Source organism: Echeneis naucrates, chromosome 22, assembly GCF_900963305.1.
Source record: "Echeneis naucrates chromosome 22, fEcheNa1.1, whole genome shotgun sequence".
Taxonomy (NCBI): Eukaryota; Metazoa; Chordata; class Actinopteri; order Carangiformes; family Echeneidae; genus Echeneis; species Echeneis naucrates.
The window spans coordinates 4136536-4157448 of NC_042532.1; the positions used below are offsets into that span (position 1 = coordinate 4136536).

General features: G+C 43.5%; 2 protein-coding genes across 3 annotated transcripts; one reads left to right on the forward strand and one right to left on the reverse strand.

Moving 5' to 3' along the window:
* Window positions 1-1001: 1001 nt before the first annotated feature.
* LOC115035955 (potassium voltage-gated channel subfamily S member 3-like) lies at window positions 1002-4830 on the forward strand. Of its 2 annotated transcripts, none has more exons than XM_029494024.1 (2): window positions 1002-1069; window positions 2166-4830. In XM_029494024.1, exon 2 carries the CDS (start codon window positions 2202-2204, stop codon window positions 3498-3500), a length of 1299 nt encoding a protein of 432 aa, XP_029349884.1. In that variant the 5' UTR covers window positions 1002-1069; window positions 2166-2201; the 3' UTR covers window positions 3501-4830. The 2 variants fall into 2 exon arrangements, with proteins under 2 accessions (XP_029349884.1, XP_029349883.1); XM_029494023.1 differs by having other exon boundaries at window positions 1045-1134.
* An 8305-nt stretch (window positions 4831-13135) lies between these two features.
* On the reverse strand, window positions 13136-20587 carry fosl2 (FOS like 2, AP-1 transcription factor subunit). Its single transcript, XM_029494014.1, has 4 exons — window positions 19721-20587; window positions 16947-17201; window positions 16576-16683; window positions 13136-15047 (listed from the first exon to the last, which is right to left on the reverse strand). The coding sequence occupies exons 1-4, from the start codon at window positions 19847-19849 to the stop codon at window positions 14466-14468; spliced, it is 1074 nt and encodes a 357-aa protein (XP_029349874.1). The 5' UTR covers window positions 19850-20587; the 3' UTR covers window positions 13136-14465.
* Between the last annotated feature and the right edge of the window lie 326 nt (window positions 20588-20913).

Below are 20913 nucleotides of genomic sequence, written 5' to 3' on the forward strand. Positions count from 1 at the left end.
ACAGTTACTACATGTTAAATAATTCATGCAGCACTAATGGCAGCATGAATTAACATTAATGAAGTAGGAAGCATATCCTAACTGCTCACCCTAATGGTCTGGTAGTCTTCTTCTGCCATCTGCTGCCAGCACACGGCGTCAGTTTGGCCACATATGGTGATGTGGTCAAACCAAAAAGAGTCGCCGTAGCATTCCCAGTGATCGCACAGCTAACGCTAATCATCACGGACATTGATAAATTGTCCCTCTTGCTTTGCTCTGGTGATTTTTTTAATTGGGAAAGTTGCGGCGTCTCGTCATATTTAAAGTAAGTCCCTCAGGTCGTTTGGCTCTTTCACTCATAAAGGCACACATAAAGACACACCCCGCAACCACGATCTCCAATGTCATATATCTGCTGTCTGTTCAAAAGTATCCGTCCACAAAGTATTAGCCTGCACACCCAATAACTCAAATCAAATCAAATCAGATTTATTTGTATAGCGCCAAATCAGAACAAAGTCACATCAATGCACTTTACATACAGAGCAGGTCCAGACCAAACTCTTTCTAAAATGATGTAAAGAGTAACTGGGTTACCGGAACATTTCTTATGGGATCAGTAACACTGTCACTGAGGGGAAAAGCTGTCCACATCTATCTGTCTCACCTTTACTGCGCTGAGGGCGCACTCTGCCGTGTTCGATCTACTTCTGTGTCTTCCTGCGATACGCTGCTTATTTCCTTCTCATTTCTTATATCCTGTCGCCTGTTTTGTGGCGCTTTAAGCGCACGTGTGATACAAAACACAGGAAAACTCCCCAGTAAGATACACGGATTAGAAAGACAACCGGGTTTTACAGGACAAGGAGCACTTAGCCTAAATAAGCATGAAATATTTACGGTGACAGTTGTGCCTGGTAACGCCATCGCACATGGAGTGAATGTGTGAAGCGGCGCAGCCTGGGAGCGGAGCCGGGGGGGGGGGCGGGGCGCTGACCGGCTGTCCTCCCGCCCTGCGCCGGACCCCGACACACCGGAGACCTGCGGAGCCGACAGGACACACCGGGGGACACGCACACATGTCCAGGTGAGCTGCTCTGACCGCGTCCTCCAGCTGATCGCTCAGTCTCAAGAGTTTGCTGCTGAAGTCGGGTTTGTGTTCCTTCTTTACTTCTGTTCCTCGTTCACTTTCACAGAGTCAGTAAACTTTTGTACGTGCAAAATAAAAAAAAAAAAAAGAACTCTCAAATCTGACCTTGGCTCTACATCCGCTGCAACTTGTAACGTTATAGTTCAGCGTAACACAATCCAATGCGACAGAGCAGCTGATTTAGAGCCGCAGGCAGGACACACAGCTGCAGGTTTTCACTGTTTCACTAGCTACCATTAAAAGTCTGTTAGCGCTGCACCGCACTGGCTGACACGACTGTTTGCTCTTTAATTCATTCCTTAATGCTTCTCAAAGAATATCTTGTTAAGATCTAACAAATTTTAAAAAGCCAATAATATTTCTTCCGTGAAAGCAACTGCATTAATATATGAGTACTGCAGAGCAGTGCAGTGCAGGGTCCAGGGACCTCCAACCGTCCTTGATGGGGCCGCTGTGGGTCCCCCCTCTGCATTTTCTCCATCCAATCCAATAGCAACTCAGCAGAGATCTGTCCAAGGAAACATAGAAAATAAGGACGGTTACCACGCAAAGGGAGAAATCCTATTGAACTGTGTGCTTTTCAGTTTAGGGGTCCTTGATGTGAAATGACAATCACTGGTGCAGAGAGCGGTCGTAATACGTAATGCATTTTTTGGCCACACAGGTAGACATTGTAACATATTTAAAGCTTTATTATAGCTGCATGCAGCGAGAGAGACAGGAGAGGTGGAAAGAGATGATGGGATGGCATGCAGAAACGGGCCATGGGTCATCGTTGAACCCGGGCCACTGCAGCACCCTTAAGGCATTAAGGGTACGCACTCTCAGTTTCGCCAGAGAGCTAAGGGGTCACCTCAATGACATCTGGAAACCTGTTAAACCTGGCACGTGACACTGGCATTCAACCATCCCATTATTGGGCGTCACAGAAACCCAGATGCTACTTGATCCTGCTGATGTAACACTCTTCAATGTACTCAGATGACAAACAAGAAAGAGTTTGGTGCACTTATTTCAGTGTGTTTGTGTGCAGGCAGCAGCACCTCTGAGATTGACTGTGGGGGCCAGTATGAGCAGCTGCTGCACCATGCTCTTTCATCAGCACAGCTCTGAGGAGTGCTTCATCAACGTTAACGTTGGAGGATTCAAACAGCGGATGGAGCACACTGTCCTGAAAAGGTTCCCACAGACCCGCCTCGGCCGTCTCCTGTGTTGCAGCTCCACCGAGGCGATCCTGGAGCTCTGTGACGACTTCAGTCCTTCTGAGATGGAGTACTACTTCGATCGCAGCCCTCGTTTCTTCTGCTACGTTCTCAACTTCTATCTCACAGGTAAAATCCACCTGGTGGACGGATTGTGCGTGGTTTCATTTTGTCAGGAGATTGAGTATTGGGGCATCAAGGAGCGTCACCTGGACTTCTGCTGCAGCAACAGATTCTATGTGCTGAAGGAGCTTGCTGAGGATAAGTGCTGGGATCAAAGGAGTGACGACCTGCAGCCAAACAGCTCAGCTTCCTCCATTGAGGAGTTTTCAGCCTCAGAGGACAACTTACACATGTTTGAAGGCACCTGGTGCGCAGACGTACGCAGGAATGTTTGGCTTCATCTTGAGAATCCAGGTTACTCCACTGCAGCCAAAGTGACGGCTGTTATCTCAATGAGCGTGGTTATTGTCTCCATCGTAGCCATGTGCGTTCACAGCATGCCAGACTTCCATCAGGTGGACGCCAGTGAAAAAGAGATTGAGAATCCGGTGCTGTCCTTTGTCGAGAACCTCTGCGTTTTCTTCTTCTCTGCAGAGTTCATTCTTCGTTTGGCTGTTGCACCATCAGCAAGAAAGTTCTTGTGCAGCCCTCTCAATATAATTGATTTAATGTCAGTTATTCCCTTCTATGTTACCACAGCCTGTGACATGATGGATGAAGGTGAAAGCACAGACCTGGAAAATGTCGGCAAGGTGGTGCTGATCTTGAGGCTGATGCGAGTGTTTCGCATCCTCAAGCTAGCTCGCCACTCAGCTGGCCTTCGCTCTCTCGGTGCCACGCTGCAACACAGCTCCCGTGAAGTTGGGATGCTGGTGCTTTTCTTGTCCGTGGGCATTTCCATGTTCTCTGCCCTCATTTACTTCGTGGAGAAAGAGTCTCCTGAGTCAGAGCTTCAGAATATCCCCATTGGTTGGTGGTGGGCAACCATTAGCATGACCACAGTGGGCTACGGAGACACCTTCCCTGTCACGTTTGCTGGGAAACTGATAGGAACCCTGTGCATCATCTGTGGACTGCTTATCGTCGCTCTACCCATTACTAACATCTTCAACAAGTTCTCCAAGTTCTACCAGAGGCAAAGACATATAGACTCCAATAACTAACATTTTTTTAATAAGTGCTCCCAACATGTAACGTTGTGAATTAGTAACTCATCATCACTCCCAACTCAGGAGAAGGTATATTTGCAGACTTGTAGATGTCATGTAGCAGTTAACATCAGGATAAAGTTTGGTTCAGTATTTTCTATGAGCAAGAACAAAAAAAAAAAAATGAACCATATGAATGTGACATAAAGAAATGTGGATCAAGCACCTCGTATTCTCTGCTATCCTAAACATTTCTAGGGAATCTGTATTTTATGTCTGACCAGCCAACCTAATACCAAAGATGTTCAGTTTACTTGATGGCCACGAAACCAGCAAATTTTTTAATTTGCAAAGAAAGATTCTTGGAAATTTGAATCAAAGTGAGACAGGCAATGGACGAGCAGTGTTTCTTAAAGTTCCTCAGACCACTTAGCCACTTAAATCAAACCCGCAGACTACCTAACTCCCAAACATCTGCCGGACCAACAGCAATACTGCTTGTTGTTGCTGCTGAAGCTGTTGAAAAAATGTGAAATTTTGTGTTGTTGTTTGTTTTGGTTGGTGGGAAAACAGGAAACGAGAGAGTCTAGCTGGCATTGCACTTACAGACGTACCTGAACACTGTCCAGATGCCACACAGAATTACAGCAACACTGTAAATCACTGTCTTTGAATTTACATAGAGTTTAATTGATATTGATATGTCGCTACCTCTGTTGTCACGCCGCAGAGCTAAAGTTTGAGAAACGCAACATTAAACAGGAGATTTTAACTCATTTACTATGAGTGATGCTGACTCAGTAAAGTCAGTGTACAAAAAAAATTATTTAAAATAATTTTGTAGCATCAAAACTGCAGCTTTCACTGAATTTCCCGCTTTTGCCCATGACTGAAATTTTCTATATTACCGTGTTATTTCTTTTAAAACTGACAAATGATGATGATAAAATGACACTAAAGTTAATTTTACCAAGGTATTTTCTTGGTGAATGATTAATTAGCTGATGAATCTTTTGGCATCATTGTGGGTTAACAGTAGCACAGTCGGTCACATTGTCACATCCTTCCTGAATTTATAACAAGTGAAATAAAAAAAAACAAACAATGACGCAGCGTTCTGTTCTCATGAATGTCCTTTTGTCTCCTTTCCCAACACACTCATCTGCTATTGATCCGTGACTCATGTCATGTCTCTGTTGTATTGTGTTTCAAAAGGTTTGTAATCGCTCAGTCCAGCGAGAGGCCTCTTAATGTCTTGCTGGCTGATCGTTGCAATGAGTTCTTAATCAATGTGCCGGTTTCAACAACAGTTAAAATCAATTGCAAAATCTTAAAAGCTGCTGAAATAACAGTTTCTCAAGTGATCAGGCTAACCAGTATTTCATCAAAGAAAAATAAACTTGGAAACAAAGTTGCTGTCGGTGCTTTTTTCATTAGCAGGATTTATGTCTATGTCTACGACGGGGCTGTTAACATGCTAGGTTTCACCTCTGCACGGCCATGCAGAGGCTTCATGCTCTTGCTCTTGCTGCAGTCACCTTCATCAACAGTTTCTATCTGTTTTGCTGTTGTCCCCTGCACAGGCAGGAACTTGTCGATCAGGGAAAACGGACTTAATGTCCAAGCTGCCCTTTAAATAATGCCAAAACTGTAGAGTACAGCATCTCAGCTGATGGTAATATAACCCACAGCCACCATTACAGGTCTCTGTAGTTTCAATAGATTTGTCTGACTGGCAGCTGCTCATCACAAAATTTACAATATTTTGCTGCCGTCAGCAGTTGGGGGATGGCAAAGTAGATGGTTGTCTTAATTCTAAATAAATGCCTGCATCAGCCCCCATCTGTCACCTTTCCTTCTTTTATGCTCAAAGTCACACAGTAAAGCGCTCTGATTTAGCTCATCACTGTCAGCAATGTCTGTGGTCATCGCAGAGCTGAAGGACATCCAGGAGCAAAGTCATTGTATCTGTGCGGTTGGGCCAGCTCTGATCATTAAAAGGAAAAGGAAATGTGTTGGTGGAAATTCCTTACTCGCAAAGGAAAACATGACTGTTACATTGGGTGTGCTGAGCTGCGGTGCTTTTCCAGCTGTTTGCTCATTTATTTTCTCTGTGATAAAGCTTTGTGCACAGTGATGCGCATTGTTTCATTCACCCTATTTTATGACAGGTGAAGCCAATTCTGAAAGGCCTTAAAACTCAGTCTATCTAACGACTTGTAAAGAGAAGTCAGATTGTATTGAAGTCAATGTGAAAAAATCCCCACCCCCTTCTCCCTTCTCCTTTGATTTATTAGCTCAGTGTATGTTTTCTTAATGAGTTTACAGTCTCAGTCTCTGGGTTCAAGACTTCCCTACAACATTTTTAACGATGTACCCATTTAGAGGACAATAAAGCAGGGAATGCATTAGGGGTGTGGCTACTGTATGATTGACGGACTGCACAGCACAGTCAGATGGAGCAGGCCAGATCCAGTCCGTAGTCCACCTCAGCTTCACCTTTCTCCTCCCAATATGGTTTCTGCCTGTTCAGAATAAAAATAAATAAACAAATGAAATAAAATAAAATAAAATAAAAAACAAGATAGTGATGGTTTCAAAACAGCAGCTCACAAACCAATGTTTGATGTCACTTGATAGTTGATTTCCTAACAGAGCAGAGTGACAAATGAACAGAACACTTCATACAAAAACGCTTCAATGCAACAACTTCTTTCAGGAAACCATTCTGGAGGCAATCAGTGTTGAGCGCCACCTGCCAGCTTCCTCCTGCTCATCATGCTCCAACCAACAGCAATCAAAAGACTCAATTTACAGTCCTCAGAGTTGTTAGTTTTTAATTTGCACTTGGCAAATTTACTCTGTTCTTAGTATGACATCTTTTTTTCTTTTAAATTTCCGTCCACTCCACCTCGACACAGAAGCTAGACGATCTGGCGATCAGTCTACAGAAGCTTCATATTAGCTCTACTAATGAACACAGTTTAATAGATTTGTCTTTACAGCCGACATGAACAGGAGGAATCACACTGAACTAGAGTAGTTTGAATGTCTGCAGTATACAGATATATACAGATGGGAAGAGATCGAGACAAATTATGTGAGGAAAAAATATGAATGTATTACTGTTCAAACACATGTTCCATTTTACTGCCAAGATGAGTGTGACATTTTTAACAAAGTTCAACGTTAACGCTTTTAAATGCTAGAAGAACAGCTGATTATGGGTCATAGTTAAAAAATCACTGAGAAGATTTAAACATACAAAGTCTTCAGTGTGTTTCCGAATATCACAAGTATCTAACTTTTTCTCTTACTCCAGCACATAACAGTTTACTCGCCATCAAGCAGGGCCCAGTTACTGCTTGCTTAGCTTCACATCAGCTTCAGAAGACTGATATCAGTTTCCTTTCAATTACCCTCGTGGGCTTATCTGCTACTCTGCAAACTCAGCACATATGCGCGGTCACTCACAGTGAACTTACTGTTTTCTTCAAATGCAGTGGCGTGGGGGGGTGCACAAGGACAGCATGCAATGTTCTTGCTGTGAGACAGAAATCTTTCTGTCTGCAATGTGAAGCCAAGGGCACACCTATGAATATGAGCCATAAACTTACTATAAGCTGGAATCAGATCTCTCTGCAGAAATCAATTTCACCCCAGAACAAGAATGACAGGAAAGAGAGACGAGCGATATCAGTACGACCACGGATGGTGGTGCATGTGTTCACCTCTCTGCTAAGCTTGAATTAGTATGTCTCATAGTTCTGCAGTAAGTAGCCACTCCACTGTAAATGTGGTCTTGCTTAAAATCAAATTAATTCGCCTGTAATGGTTAAATCACACAGCGTCTCTGTGCCGACCACCGGATTCAGCTCAAACAACCACAAATCCACAAAGACACTGATTTCAAGAAATGTTTCCATGCTAGGATTTCAGCTGCTGATACCCACAGAAAAGATCATTTTAGAACCTTCCGACACTTTGAACATTGTCAGTGTGATGCTGCTGATCTACAATTACGCCAGATGGGAGGAAATTCTCTGCTTTGGACCTTCCGTAGGTTGACATGGAGGTTGGGTCAGGGTCCACCCTGGACAACAGTGTTACCAGTCCATCATATAACCCTTCAGACTCACATACAGTCTGCACATGCTGGAATCACTTTCACCTTCGATGAAGGTGTTTCGGAGGGAGCTACATGTGGGAGGAAGTGAGAGTAGGTGGATCCACTTAGGCTCAGACACAAGGACAGCATGCCATGTTCTTGCTGTGAGGCGACGGTGCTAACTTACAGCCTCTTCATGCCTTAAGAGTAAATCTTTCTTTACATCTTTATTTATTATTAAAGTGAAAATAAGAAATCATTCCAAACATGTTGATCTGACTTAGCTGAGCTCTGTCTGCTGTTCAACACATTTCTTCAGGAGGGACTTTTTCCTTCTGAATGAGTTTAAGCTTCAGTTATCATAAGCTGGTCCTGAGGGTCAGTGCATGCACATCTTGTTAGCAGGTGGTGCTTTTTGGGTTGTTGTTTTTGTTTTGTTTTGCTCTGATGATCTATTTAATTTATCCCTGGCTCACGTAAAAAAAGGCCCATTCAATTTCCCATTGGCTGACAGTTAAAGCACTTGTCACACACTACTGTTGTACAGAGTTTCGCCAAACTCTACTGGTTCAAATATCAACACAATAGCTGAACTGCTTATTTAGAAAATCAGATTTTTAGTAAAGGGTATCACTTCAACCTCAGAGTACGTTTCTGCAGGAAAATGAATAAAAAATTTATCAGGCTTCGTAGTGTTGATGCATTATTCAAGTCAAATTATATTTATATAGCACCAAATCATTACAAAGTTACCTCAAGGCACTTCTGATATAGAGCAGGTCCTAACAAAACTCTTTATAGAGTTATTTAAAGAGACCCTATTAATCCCTCCATGAGCAAGCACTTGGCGACAGCGGCAGGAAAAACTCCCTTTAAGAGGCAGAAACCTCAGGCAGAACCAGGCTCGGCCTCAGCCGGTACAGCTGTGGCAGTCGCGGTTCTTTCCTCCACCTGCTCTGGCCTGTCCAGCACTGAAAACACTCTAGGTTAAAATAATATCCCTGGAGGACTTCTCAGTGTTACATTTCCTGGAAGTCCCATTGCATGTTTGCTGGGCCAAAAGTTCAGCAGTGGTGTTGACAGAGTCTGAGCACTATCCTGCTATTATTTATCTACCCTGAGACCTACCCTTTTAAACTGGAGTAGCATAAACAGCACTGCCTCTGCAGAGATGTGTGACTGGAGTGATACCTGGACTTACTGAACATGGAAACAAGCAGCTTCAAAGTGTCATGTGTGTGTGTGTGTATGTGCATGGGCGTCCTTTAGGTGCTATCTATATGTCATTCACTATTTTTGCTGATGATCTTTTGTCATTATGTGTGTAAAATCATGTCGCGATAGTCTGTAGAAAGTATTCATTAGAGAAACATTCCCAGCCATATTCAGACCCACTGCCAATGCTGATCCACTAGTGGACCCAAACTCCGTGTTTTGGCCTGGGGGGAACTCAGGCAGGCAGAGGGAGAACATGAAAACTCCACACAGAAAGGCTCCACATGTTTTCAAATGTAATAAATGATAAATGTCTTCATGCTTTTCTCAGAAACATGCTTGTTTCCATTTCTTCCGCCTCAGAAACACTGACCTCCAACATGGACTGAATGTGTCCGTCTGCCTTCACCTCCTTTAAAGTTTCAAAGTGTCTGCTGTCCCTTTGCGTCTGTCCTCTGTTTTATGCAATGCTTTTTTTATTAACCCTCTATCACATATATTCATTTTTTAAATGTGCACACATGTCATCAGAGTTATCGTTGCTACGCAGGGCCTAAAGTGGGCCGGAACTGCGTTTCAGCACCTCCGAAAAAGTACAAAATAAATAGATTCATTCATATCAATGATCGTACGATGCTCTTTAAATAAAAATCGTGTGCACAGTTTTTATATACAGTCAAAGTTCAACCCGGCTCTCCCCCTCTCTCTTCATTGCGTTGCTCATCAAATCAAAATGTAGCCGAATATTATCTCCTGGCCTTCACAAAAACGCAGCTATCTGCATAGCTTAAACCTGTCACTTCTTGACGTTGTATTTTCAGTGCTGGTCCGTATATCTCCTGTCTGAGTTGATGCAGCTGCTTCACGCATGCAGATGAAACCCAACTAGAAATCCCAAAGGTGTCAGCATCAATGTGTTTTTCTTTGGTTGGGCATCATGGTAAACAGTGGAATCCACAGAAATGTTAAGAAATGGATTCTCACAAGAAGGTCAGTCGGTCACACAGCCTGTCCGAAAAGAAAAAACGTGACAATCAAGTTGGACTACCAGTCAATGTGGGAGCAATTTTCACTGCATGCCACTGTATGAACGTAGCCACGTATCATTCTTTGGTTGTCGTTTTTGTTATGATTTATGATGCAGAGGTTGTGATTTTTTGTTTGTAGTTCTTGTCTGCAGCTATTTTGGGGTGTTTAAAATATGAGTTCCTTTTAGACTTCCCATTTTTCTTTTTGAATTGAAATTGTGAAAAGCAAAGTTGTGTGCTGTATCGTAGTGGTCATATTGTGTGCATATTGCCATATCGGTGTAGATGGACCAAAATAAACCCTTAAATGTTGAACAAATAAGTAGCGTGACACTATGGTGAGGCACTTTCCTTTGTTGTGCCCCCACCTGCCAAATCCCACTTTAAGCACTGCTGCTAGGTGATGTTATGGATGAAATCCTGTCCATTTGATTTGGTCAAGTGAAGGGATGAATCTGTGCCAGTATATTGCCTCCAGGCGGTCCAGGCAGTTGTTGGTCCACTATAGCACTTTAAAAAAGACTCATATGTAGAGTTTATTATTATTATTATTATTATTATTATTATTATTATTATTATTATTATTATCAGCTTGTTGTAATGAGTGATTCTGTCGACTAGAGGGCGGAGGAAGTTCACATGAAGAAGAAACTCCGGTGTGGCCGGACTTCCGGTGAACTCTATAAAAGGCGCTTGCACGTTGTCACAGGCATTAAGTGGGTTTACATTCCTACATGGATTATTTATTTATATATATATATTAAAAAAAACCCAACTCTGTGGGTGTGTATGAAACCTCTGCAATGTCTGCTCTCTGTGCAGCTCAGGACACGTCTGCCTTGCACGCAAGTTCATTTAGAGCCGCATTTCCGGTTCTGATTGAGAATAAAATGTCCAAAGTCAACACCAGAAATAAAAGAATTTACTTTTAAATTGAAACGAATATCACCTCAGTTTGGCTTTATAATCCATGAATGGTCTTTACGTGTCATACAAGTGTCTTTTTTAAAACGCTTGTCTTCTGCTGTAATTGTTTCTGTGGCCGGGTGGGGGCAGGAAATGCTCGAGTTCCAAAGTGAAGCAGTAAAACAATAACTGCATCAAGGTCACGCTAAATATTTCTCCACTTCAACTCACCACATAAGCACCAGATATTCACAGAGAGGCCGCAATAAGATCCATCTATCAGCAGTTGGGTCTAAATGTGTCCTCAAAGCCATTAGAGGGACCCTAGTGTCCTCTCATATGTCCTCTGAGAAACAGGACTGTAAAAATATGATTTTTATTTCTGGATTATGTTTGGGTATAATTCATTTTCAACTTTAATATGGTCAATTATGTGTAGGAGTATATGAGTGGTAACTGCATTCAGTCTAAAGAAACAAAACAGTGAAAGCTATGATTTTAAATATTGAACATACTCTAGATTGAAAGCTAATGTCTTCTTTTAATATCAGCTGCAGAACTGACATATAGAGCAATATTTTAGTGTATAAGATTAGATTAGATTCAATTTTAGTGTCATTGTGCAGAGTACATGTACAAAGCCAATGAAATGTAGTTAGCATCTAACCAGAAGTGCGGGCATAAGTGATTCCTACAACATAAAGTACAGGAACAGCGCAGTGATGAGAGCAATAATAATGCTTACAGCTGTGGTGTGGAGTTCAGCAGGGTCACAGCCTCATGAAAGAAGCTGTTCCTGAGCCTGCTGCTGCGGCAGCGGAGGCTCCTTTAACGCCTGCTGAATGGGAGGAGGGTAAAGAGTCTATAGCAGTGTGATGCATCCTCCATGATGCTTTTCGCCCTGCCCAGGCAGCGATTATTGTAGGTGGCATTTGGGTGCCGGTGATCTGGCAGTTTCCACCACCCGCTGGACTGCCTTGCGATCTGCTGCAGAGCAATTGCCACACCGCACTGAGACACAGCTGGTGAGTATACTGTCAGCAGTACAGCAGTAAAAGTCCACCAGTATCCTGGGACACAGGTGAGCTTTCTACAGGCGCTGTTGCAACCTTTTTGATGATGGTGGAGGAGCTGAGAGACCAGGTGAGATCATCTGAGGTGTGGACACCAAGGAGTTAGAGGCTTGATACACACTCCACCACAGTATAACGTGCACACACAATTTCCACTGGAATCATTTCAACATAAACACACAGCCTTTATTGATTGATATTGTTTGATTAAATGCATTATTATTCCTTCATGTTCTATATAATTTTTATTTCAATCCCACCAATCAAAATAGTGTGAAAGTCATCTCTCTAACTATGAAATGATGATGATGATGATGATGAACTCTTGCTAAAGATACTGATAATATTTTAAATAATAAAATAGAATAAAAAGGACAATTCCAAGTTGAAAATGATTTTTTATTATTATTTTCATTTAAATTAACAAACACTGCTATACATATTGCTGTTTTTATTAATTTTGAGTCGTTTTTAACAGTTAAAGCATTTGGAAAAGAAGTAATAGTTAGTTGAAAACAGGCGACAGACAGTAGATGACATATACAGTAGAAGATCTACAGTCAATGGCTTTCCTATGTGTGTCAAGGGGCTTCAGAATATCTCAACATACAGATGTATCAGACTTGCCCACAGTAATGTTTTTGGTTATCATTTCACCTCTTTATGTTGTCAAACAGGATCAAAGAGGCCCTCACATGATAATACAGCCAGAGATGTTAAACCCAACATCAGTGAAATATAAACAGCCCACATGATTTTTCCAAACAAGTAGCAGCAGCTTGTATTGAATTTCAAAGTCTGTTTTCTGCATCCAGCGCAACGAAAGTCTTCCAACCAATGCTTTTACTCCTCTGATAACAAAAAGGGTTCAAACAAAGATGACCCCCTTCACCCCCTGACATTATCATCATTAGGAATGTTTTGAAGTAAACAAAAAGGTTCCAAATATCATTGTTGTGTCCTTCTCAGTGCACGGTATTGCAATCCCTCATCCCTTTAAGATACACACGTGAAAACAACAAAAACAAAAGAAGAAGTGCTTCATAAAACTTCTGAAATATTACATCTTCTCAAGGTGTCCCCTCTTTCATCCCAGGCCAGCTGTAGAGAGAATCCTCTTATCCCTTCCTTATAGTCAAAAATGAACTGAGTCTGGCCCTTGTTTAAAGCCAACAAGGCTTCCAATAAGTTTCTACTGAGTACCTCCATGTTGGCATAAATTCACACACCCATAAATCATCTGAGTTGAATTTAAACATCATTTCTCTACTAAAAGTGACAGATTTACAAACACAGTATAAACAGGGTTGACATCATTGGCAACTGGCGACTGTCTAGACCACAGTGGCTTTTTTTTTTCTTTTCAAATTTTAGCAAAGTCCCTCCTTTTAGACAAAGACGAACGAATTACAGGATTACATGTGTCATACAATCCTTTTTGGCTTTTTGAAACCTGACCTGCCCTGAATGGCAGTGTTGAAAAAGATAAGACCTTTATTTAGAGAATGTACGAAACAAAGAAGTGCAGGATTAAGAGGAGGAGGGTTTTGCTCAAACCTTTAAATCTGAGCAAAAAGTTAAACCTTTCTCAATGTGACACAATGAAGCGATGAAGTCTATCATCCCTACACGTATAGTACCAACTCTGCAACACTCTGGCTTAGACCATTCAGCAGCCTGCAGTCTTGCAACGCTCGAGATGGGGTTCTACCACACTAGAGAGATATCCCCGACATCAATGTAAATCACATACACTTTGTCATCAACAGGTTGTAAAGTTCAGGTACAGAATCACTGAGGAAAAGCACACCAATACTAATGTAAAGTCAAGCCACTATGGCAAAATAGAAGGTATAGAGTACTGAGGAACTAGTCATTGATTGAAAGTTGGCTTGTATCATTTGCAACACTGAGGAGTGCTTTGGTCACCCAGAGGGTCACGATTTTGCTTTTCTACAGGCAGATTAAGGAGAGGACGATATCTCAACAAAACACTTCGTAAAATTTAATCAGCACAGTCCATAAATACAATTAAAGAGATGGGAATCACATCAGAAACAAGTACACACTCCTGGTAGCAATTCCTGAATCAAGGTCCAAGTTATGAAAGGACATATCTAAGTGGAAAAAAACATGAGGAAGTCTTTGCTCACTGTCCCTTTCTCTCCTCAGAATTTCCAGTAAAATGCTGACCTTGTAGAGTGATTTATTGATTCGTCTTGGCAGAGTGCAAGTGTCAGCATGGCTTTTCAAACAGATTCAGAAAAATATATTAAGAACACACTCTCTAGTTTTAGTCACATCAACTCACAATTGCCACATTGAGGCACGACTTTCTTCAGAATTGTCTGCCCAGTAAACAAGTTGACACTTGAGTTGAAATGGCGAAGGGATGACACGTTTAAGGATTGGTGCAAACACTTCTACAAATAAAAAAATCTTACACTGAAGCAGAACAAGAAGAAACACACAGCGTAGCCCTTGTGGGTCTCCCTGTGGAGGGGGAAACGGCTCACATGGTCAGGGTGGTCTGGACTTTTTAATGTGCTCTTGGGTCTTGAAAAGACACTGGAGTGGGCGCGTAGTCGATCCTCATGCTTGCCTTCAGCCACAGTGTTTGTTTCTCAGCTGCGCCGAGTTGAGCCCTTGCTCAGAGTGCCAGCAGGGTGGGTGAGTTGAGGGAGTCTGAGGACTGGTCGCCACTGCTGCTGCTGCGCCTGTGGGCCTTGGAGCAGGACTCGGAGGAGGGCGAGGGGCTCTCGGGCTCCAGCATGCTGGGGTAGGTGAATATGAGGCTTGGGGCATTGGGTGTGGCAGCAGGAGTGGACGCTGCCACCACCGGTGTATTCAGGCTGTCTCCATCTGCACAGTATATCCCACTGCTGACACCCCCACCTCCCAGGCAGATGGGCTTGATGACGGAGCGCTGAGGCTTGCCCATGTTCTCCTCTTCATCCTCTGGCTCTTGCTTCACCACCACCTGGTTCATCTGAGCCCTGGTGCCCATGTTGGGGCGCATGGTCAGAGGGAGTGGGGCGCACTGCTGATGCTGCTGGTGCTGCTGATGCTGCTGGTGCTGCTGGTGTCCTGTCGGCTGGTGGCGCTCCTCAATGGGCAGCTTGCACACAGGATTGTGGGCCACCAACATGAACTCGAGTTTGTCTTTCTCCTTCTGCAGGCTCTCGATCTCCTTCTGCAGGTCTGCTTTTTCCTCCTCCAGTTTTTCTGTCTCCTGTTGACGGAGAATTAAAAATAAAGGTCACCACTTGAGCTTTAATATTAGCATGTTGTTTTCTGTTCACCGGTTTTTTGTTTTGTTTTTTATTTTTTTGCCCTTATTTAACAGAGACACAAGACAAATAGTGTAACATACAAGATACCCGGCTCATCTTAATTTTAACTTGATAAAAACAAATACGACAGCATTTCTCTAGTTATTAAGTGGCAAAATGCATAGCTACGAAAAAATATCTTAACCCAAACAAAGGCTTTATAAGACATGCGATACTAGCAGTTTCTTCAGAAATATGGTGTGTGTGTGTATGTGTGTTCTTCCAAAGCACCAAAAGAGGGCACTGTTTGTTTGCTTTGGTCTCCTGAACAACAGGAAAGTAGCACAGGCAGAACATTAAATCAAGAATTTGTCATGGGCCATTTAGACTTAGAGCGTGCAGTCTTGATGCTTTCTGTTTGAATTTGAGCTTTGCATAATGTGTGTCTCAGGGATATGGACTTTGCATCGGCGATGTATCATTAATATGTCACATAAAGGACTATAAAAAGCTGTTTGTCAGCCATAGACATTGGGCAGATAATGATAAGCTGACTTGCTGTCTGAGAACTTTGACTCATGAGTAAAGGTATGAGGAAGTTGTACACAAGGAGCCAGGAGAGGAGGTGCCCAGTGATACACTTAATATGAATAGTATCAGTACAATCAAAGAGGAGCTATTGTAGGAATATTGTTCCTTCTTTTCACTGGGAAGCGACACTTCCTTATTTGGAATTTTAAAAAACAGGCATGTGAAAAAGGAAGAGCTTTTTTTCCCTGGAAGCATTGGCTTGAATGTCTGTGTGTGTGTGTGTGTGTGTGTGTGTGGTGTGTGTGTGTGTGTGTGTGTGTGTGTGTGTGTGTGTGTGTAAGCAGCATGTCTCTGGGATTGAGACAAGCAATTTGCCCCTTTTAGAAAATGTCCTGCATTCATGGAGACAGCTGCCTACAGCAAATTCCATTCCTGGGGTTTTTTAAGGCCTGACAAGCTCAACCTCACTGTAATTCGGCTAATTAGTCCATTTAGATGCCGTTACTGTCTGCCAGGCAGGGCCGCGAGACAGCCCTACCTCTGTCTACAGCTGCCCGAGACAAAAAGCTTTTCATTGCCTGTCATCTTTACACTTAGACCTTGCGCTCAGAGACACAGCCAGAGTCAAACCAGTAATGTGAGGTTGTAAATTTAGGTGTGGAGTTCAATCACTCATCAAAAGCCTTGAAAAACAGGCCTCCTGTCAGACTTCTGAACAACTCTCCACCTCTCAGTGTACTGTATATTTTCTAGGTTAAAATCTTTTCTTATGTTGCTTTTTAGGCATTTTTCAATTTTTTCCAGATCCATGATTTAAAAAAAGGGAGCTTAATGAGAACTGTTTGCCATATAAGAGGAACACAATGCTCCAGCGCTTACACTGATTTGTGTGTTTTTTTGTTTTACGATCAGGGGTAATCTGCTCTGGTGTCTTCCAGTTTTCAGATTTCTACTCACCCCTTGCAGCATCTCGGTGAGCTCGCGTCTACGGTTACGGCATTTGGCGGCAGCTAACTTATTCCTTTCACGCCTCACCCTCCGCTTTTCCTCTTCCTCTGGGGTGAGCTGAGGGCAAGCAAAGAAAGAAGCACCACAGGTAAAATAAGCTGTTTTATAGACGCATGCAATCAAGTAAAGAGAAAGAATATAACCCGAGGTGGATGATACTGCTGTGTGACTGTGAGCAGAATAATAACGACACAAAAGAGACATAAAAAACATCTTTAATAATAAACATGTTTATTTAGTGACCCGTGTAGACCTAACAAATTCACAAAAAATTATAGGTGTAAAAGTATTTTTGCAGTCAGTCATTCCCAGTCCCTCACCTGTTCATCTCTCTTGCGTCTTCCTCTGGCGTCCCCGATGGAGCGGATGACCCCGGGCCGAGCCAGTGTGTTGTGCCCCAGCAGTCCCGGGCCATTGGTCAGGTGATGGCTGTACGGGTGGGAGCGGGAGTAAGGGTTGGACATGGAGGTGATGACGGTGGGCTGCACCATCCACTGTAGGTCTTGGCTGGTTGTGATTGCATTGATAGTGGGTATAAAGGCACTGTTGGAGCCGGGCATGTCGACCCTGTACTTCTGAAAAGAGAAGAAACAGGAAAAAAAAAATGTTGAATGACAATGAAGAGAGGGAGACTGTGCAAGCTGGGGCAGTGTCAATGAATGTAACTGAACCGTGACTTAACTTGAAGAACCTGTGCTTTCATTTATGAGCCACAATGGCTGAGACACACACGCCACCACCCACTATTTTCAAATTTGTATTTTTCAACATTTCAGGCAAATAGTAATGATTCAATCCGTGCAGGCAAAATGGGGCGCCTGTAACCCATAGAGTAGAACAATGACACATGCTGTGAATCATGTGGGAAAGCCCAAGGTGTCCGCTGCATCTCCCTTCACTGCAATGAAAAGATAATTGAACTGGGGAGGTGTTACACATGCCTACACTGGACAGGGAGGGTCGTGACCGTTAGAGCTGAACTTTTGCCCAAATTGTCAGATGCAATAAACCTCCCTTTGCATAGAAGATGAATAATTCCAAAATCTGATAATTGTCAGATTAAGGTCATGTTATTGTGGACATTACCTTTACCTACAAAAAGATGTTTGTATTTTGCCTGTAGTTGTGAGGACATACTGTGATACAGAGTGACATGCTGGTGATCCTGAGATAAGAACATGGGTCCCATCCTCTCAACTTTTGCACACTGCTTTTCAAAACCTCATCTAACACTGAGTGGTGATTGTTTAACCACCAAGAGTCTACAGTTGTGAGTGAATACGTTTTGCTCAATAACAATCTGAGTACCGGTGTCCCATCAGTATAACTTCAAGTCTCCGGAGTCCACGAGCAGACGCACTGTCCGCCTGTGTGCGTAATTTACGCACTTCCCCATATCCCCGTTATTCCCGACTTTCCGTCGGATATCCTGGCAGTCTAATGGAACTTTGTTTATCTGGTGAGTCATTGTGTATGGGATTTGTTAAGCACATGTGAAACGCAGTCAGTTCCAGTAAGCGGGGAAGCAGCCAGCTGTAACAAGCCAGATAGTTAGCCAGAATTATGTGAGTGAATGTTTTGGCGAGCTTGGCTTCAGATTGAGAGAATTAAAATTCCCTTGAAGTAATAACAAAGAATGAATAAATCGAACGCAATGGATTGTGAAACACATAAACTTTCATTAGAGCCATTCCACTGAATATAGAGGAGGCTACTAAAACTTTTAGTGTGATAAAAAAAAAATCTACTGGTCTAATAAAAAGAATAGAAAATGCCTTGTTTTGATAAAAGAGGTCATGTTCCAGCCCGCTGTAATGGGAAACAGGCAGTCAGTGTGTGATTACAGGGAACCAGAGCAATAATAGATAGGAGCCAAAAGTCGTTTACCGTAATGTTGCGTGAGCCCGACGGGGCTTTTCAACAGAACTGCGCTATGCAAGACTTGGGTGCGGGTAAACAACATGCCTCTTCCCGGATTTATGTCCTATTATTGCGTATACGAGGACACGCACCCTCCCATAACCTCACACTGGCACACCGACCGGTCGCAGTTCAGTGGGAATTCAAGAAAGCAAAGCCTGAGATAAAAATCGAACAGATGGGTGCAGTGATTTTGTTCTTAAACGGGAGCTTGTTGACATTTTCTCGGGTACAGATATGCGGGTATTGATTGTCCTGTCTGAGCGCATTTCCCTCTGTAAGAAATGTGCTATGTGAAGCCCTAAAAAAATTACCCTACGATCTGATCCACAGTCGTGCCATTTCCCAAAGTCCAAGAAGAGAATAAAACGTCGCTCTCCAGTCCGCAGCAACTCAGGCCTTCGGTGGATCTCCACCCCGCTTTAGGTCCTGACCAGGAGAAATGTCAGAGTAATGCCTGAAACAGAAGCCTGTTGCATTCCCCACCATAAGCCTCAGCTCCAGCCAGTTTACTGGCAGACGGAGTGCACACGGTTCAGAGTGAGCTGTGTACGCGCTCTGAGGATTTATCCTGCACATAATGCGTGTGCATAAAAGGCGCCTGCACGGGCAGCTACGGACTCGCGGACAGGAAAGATGGCAACAGTTGACAAAGATGGTGAATCTAAAGCTGACATCTGGAAACCACGGACTCAAAGCCCGTTCCGGTGTCTCCTGCTCCTCGGCACCGGGCAGCGCTCGGATCAGCTCACATCTGTCAAACTGGAGTTTCCGTGTGCGCTTGTTTTTATGGCTGGATAAAACGAGCATGGCTCGCAGTTTACGACCCGCACAAGCCTCAGGGATACATTTGATATCTGATCAAAGTCAGTCTTTAGATTGTGTCCAGATAGCGAATGACGAAATTCAGCTGGTGTGAGTCCAAAATACTTGTGAACAAATCTAGTCTTGCATCTGTTCTGAGTCATCGATGCAAACTGTGTCACGGGGTTCATTCGTTTTGCCCCCCATGACCTGGAGAATTCCCATTAAAAGTCCATAAAAGCCAGATCTTACGATAAAATAAATACTAACAAGAAAGCTACGCCATCCTTGGAGGCTAAGTGTTTAAAATGCAGATGCAAAGCAAAACAAACGCCGTTTAATATTTCTAGATGTGTCATTTCCTTGTTACCTGGTAGGTTGAGGTAGAGATCGGACTTCCGATCGTGCTGCTGCCGCTTGTGAAGGACTCTGGCTGGGCCGGAGAGGTGCTGCTGCCGCGGGACGACGTGTCGTAGTTCCCGGAGTAGTCCTGGTACATGATCCAGGAAAGAGGAAGATTTCAGTGGACTGTTTGATCTCTGAAACCCCCCTTTAAAAAAAAAATCTTCGCTGATTTTTTTTCTTTTTTTAAAAAAAAGAAGCACCAATAGTAAAATCCTCTGACTCGAGACGTTGTAAATTTGGGATATCCAGAAGAGTTGGCAAAGACAAAGTGCAATTATTCTCCTCTAAACTCGCCTACAACATCTTACAGATATTGCAATTCAGGATTGAATATCTTTGTGTGTTAGCGGTACTTTTTGTTAAATGCTACTGTCCTATCGTGCTTGAGCCGCAGGTAAAGCTCCACTACACTGTTACAGATCCTCTCAGGTGTGCAAACTTCAACCTATAGTCGGTAGCACACGCTCAGCAGTCACATCCAGTGGAGACAAGTCAACCTGTAGTTAGACAGTGACTCACGCAGGTTATCATTCGCTTTAAAGCCTTGGCTCTGGCTAATCTTCGGAATATTTTTCCGTCGCCTTGCCTACTTCACTCTATCTGAGCTTGTGCTGTTCGCGGAACAGTTCGAAATTTTTTTTTTCTTTTCCTTTTCGCCACACTACCAGGAGATGACTCACTTCAATGGCACTATAAAGAACTGCAACGGCTTTTCAACACCAACGAAACAGCCTACGTCACGCCTGGGCGTTGCGACTCTGTCCAGGGAGGGGTCGGCTCTGGATAAGGTAGTGCAAAAGAAAGATCCGCCGCGACCATCGTTCGCCCGGTGGAGACCGGGAGATGGAACCGAAAATCGCCGACACGGTAAAAGTAGCACAAATATGTCTCGAGAGGTGACTTTTGCCGGTGTCGGACGTCAGTGCGCGCCGCGGAGTTCGCTAAGTGTCTGATTTGCTTCGATCCATTGACGCACGTTTCCTGAAATGGGCAGTTGCGTCAGAGAGCGCGTGTGGGTTTCCTTGGTAAAGGGAGCGTCAGACACTGGAGGGATTCCCTCCCCTCGCGAGCTGCGCTCCGGACACCCAGCTCGCGGCGCGCGGGGGTCCGAGCGGGAAAGTGAAGATATTAAAGCCGCAAACAGACACGTGCTGCTCC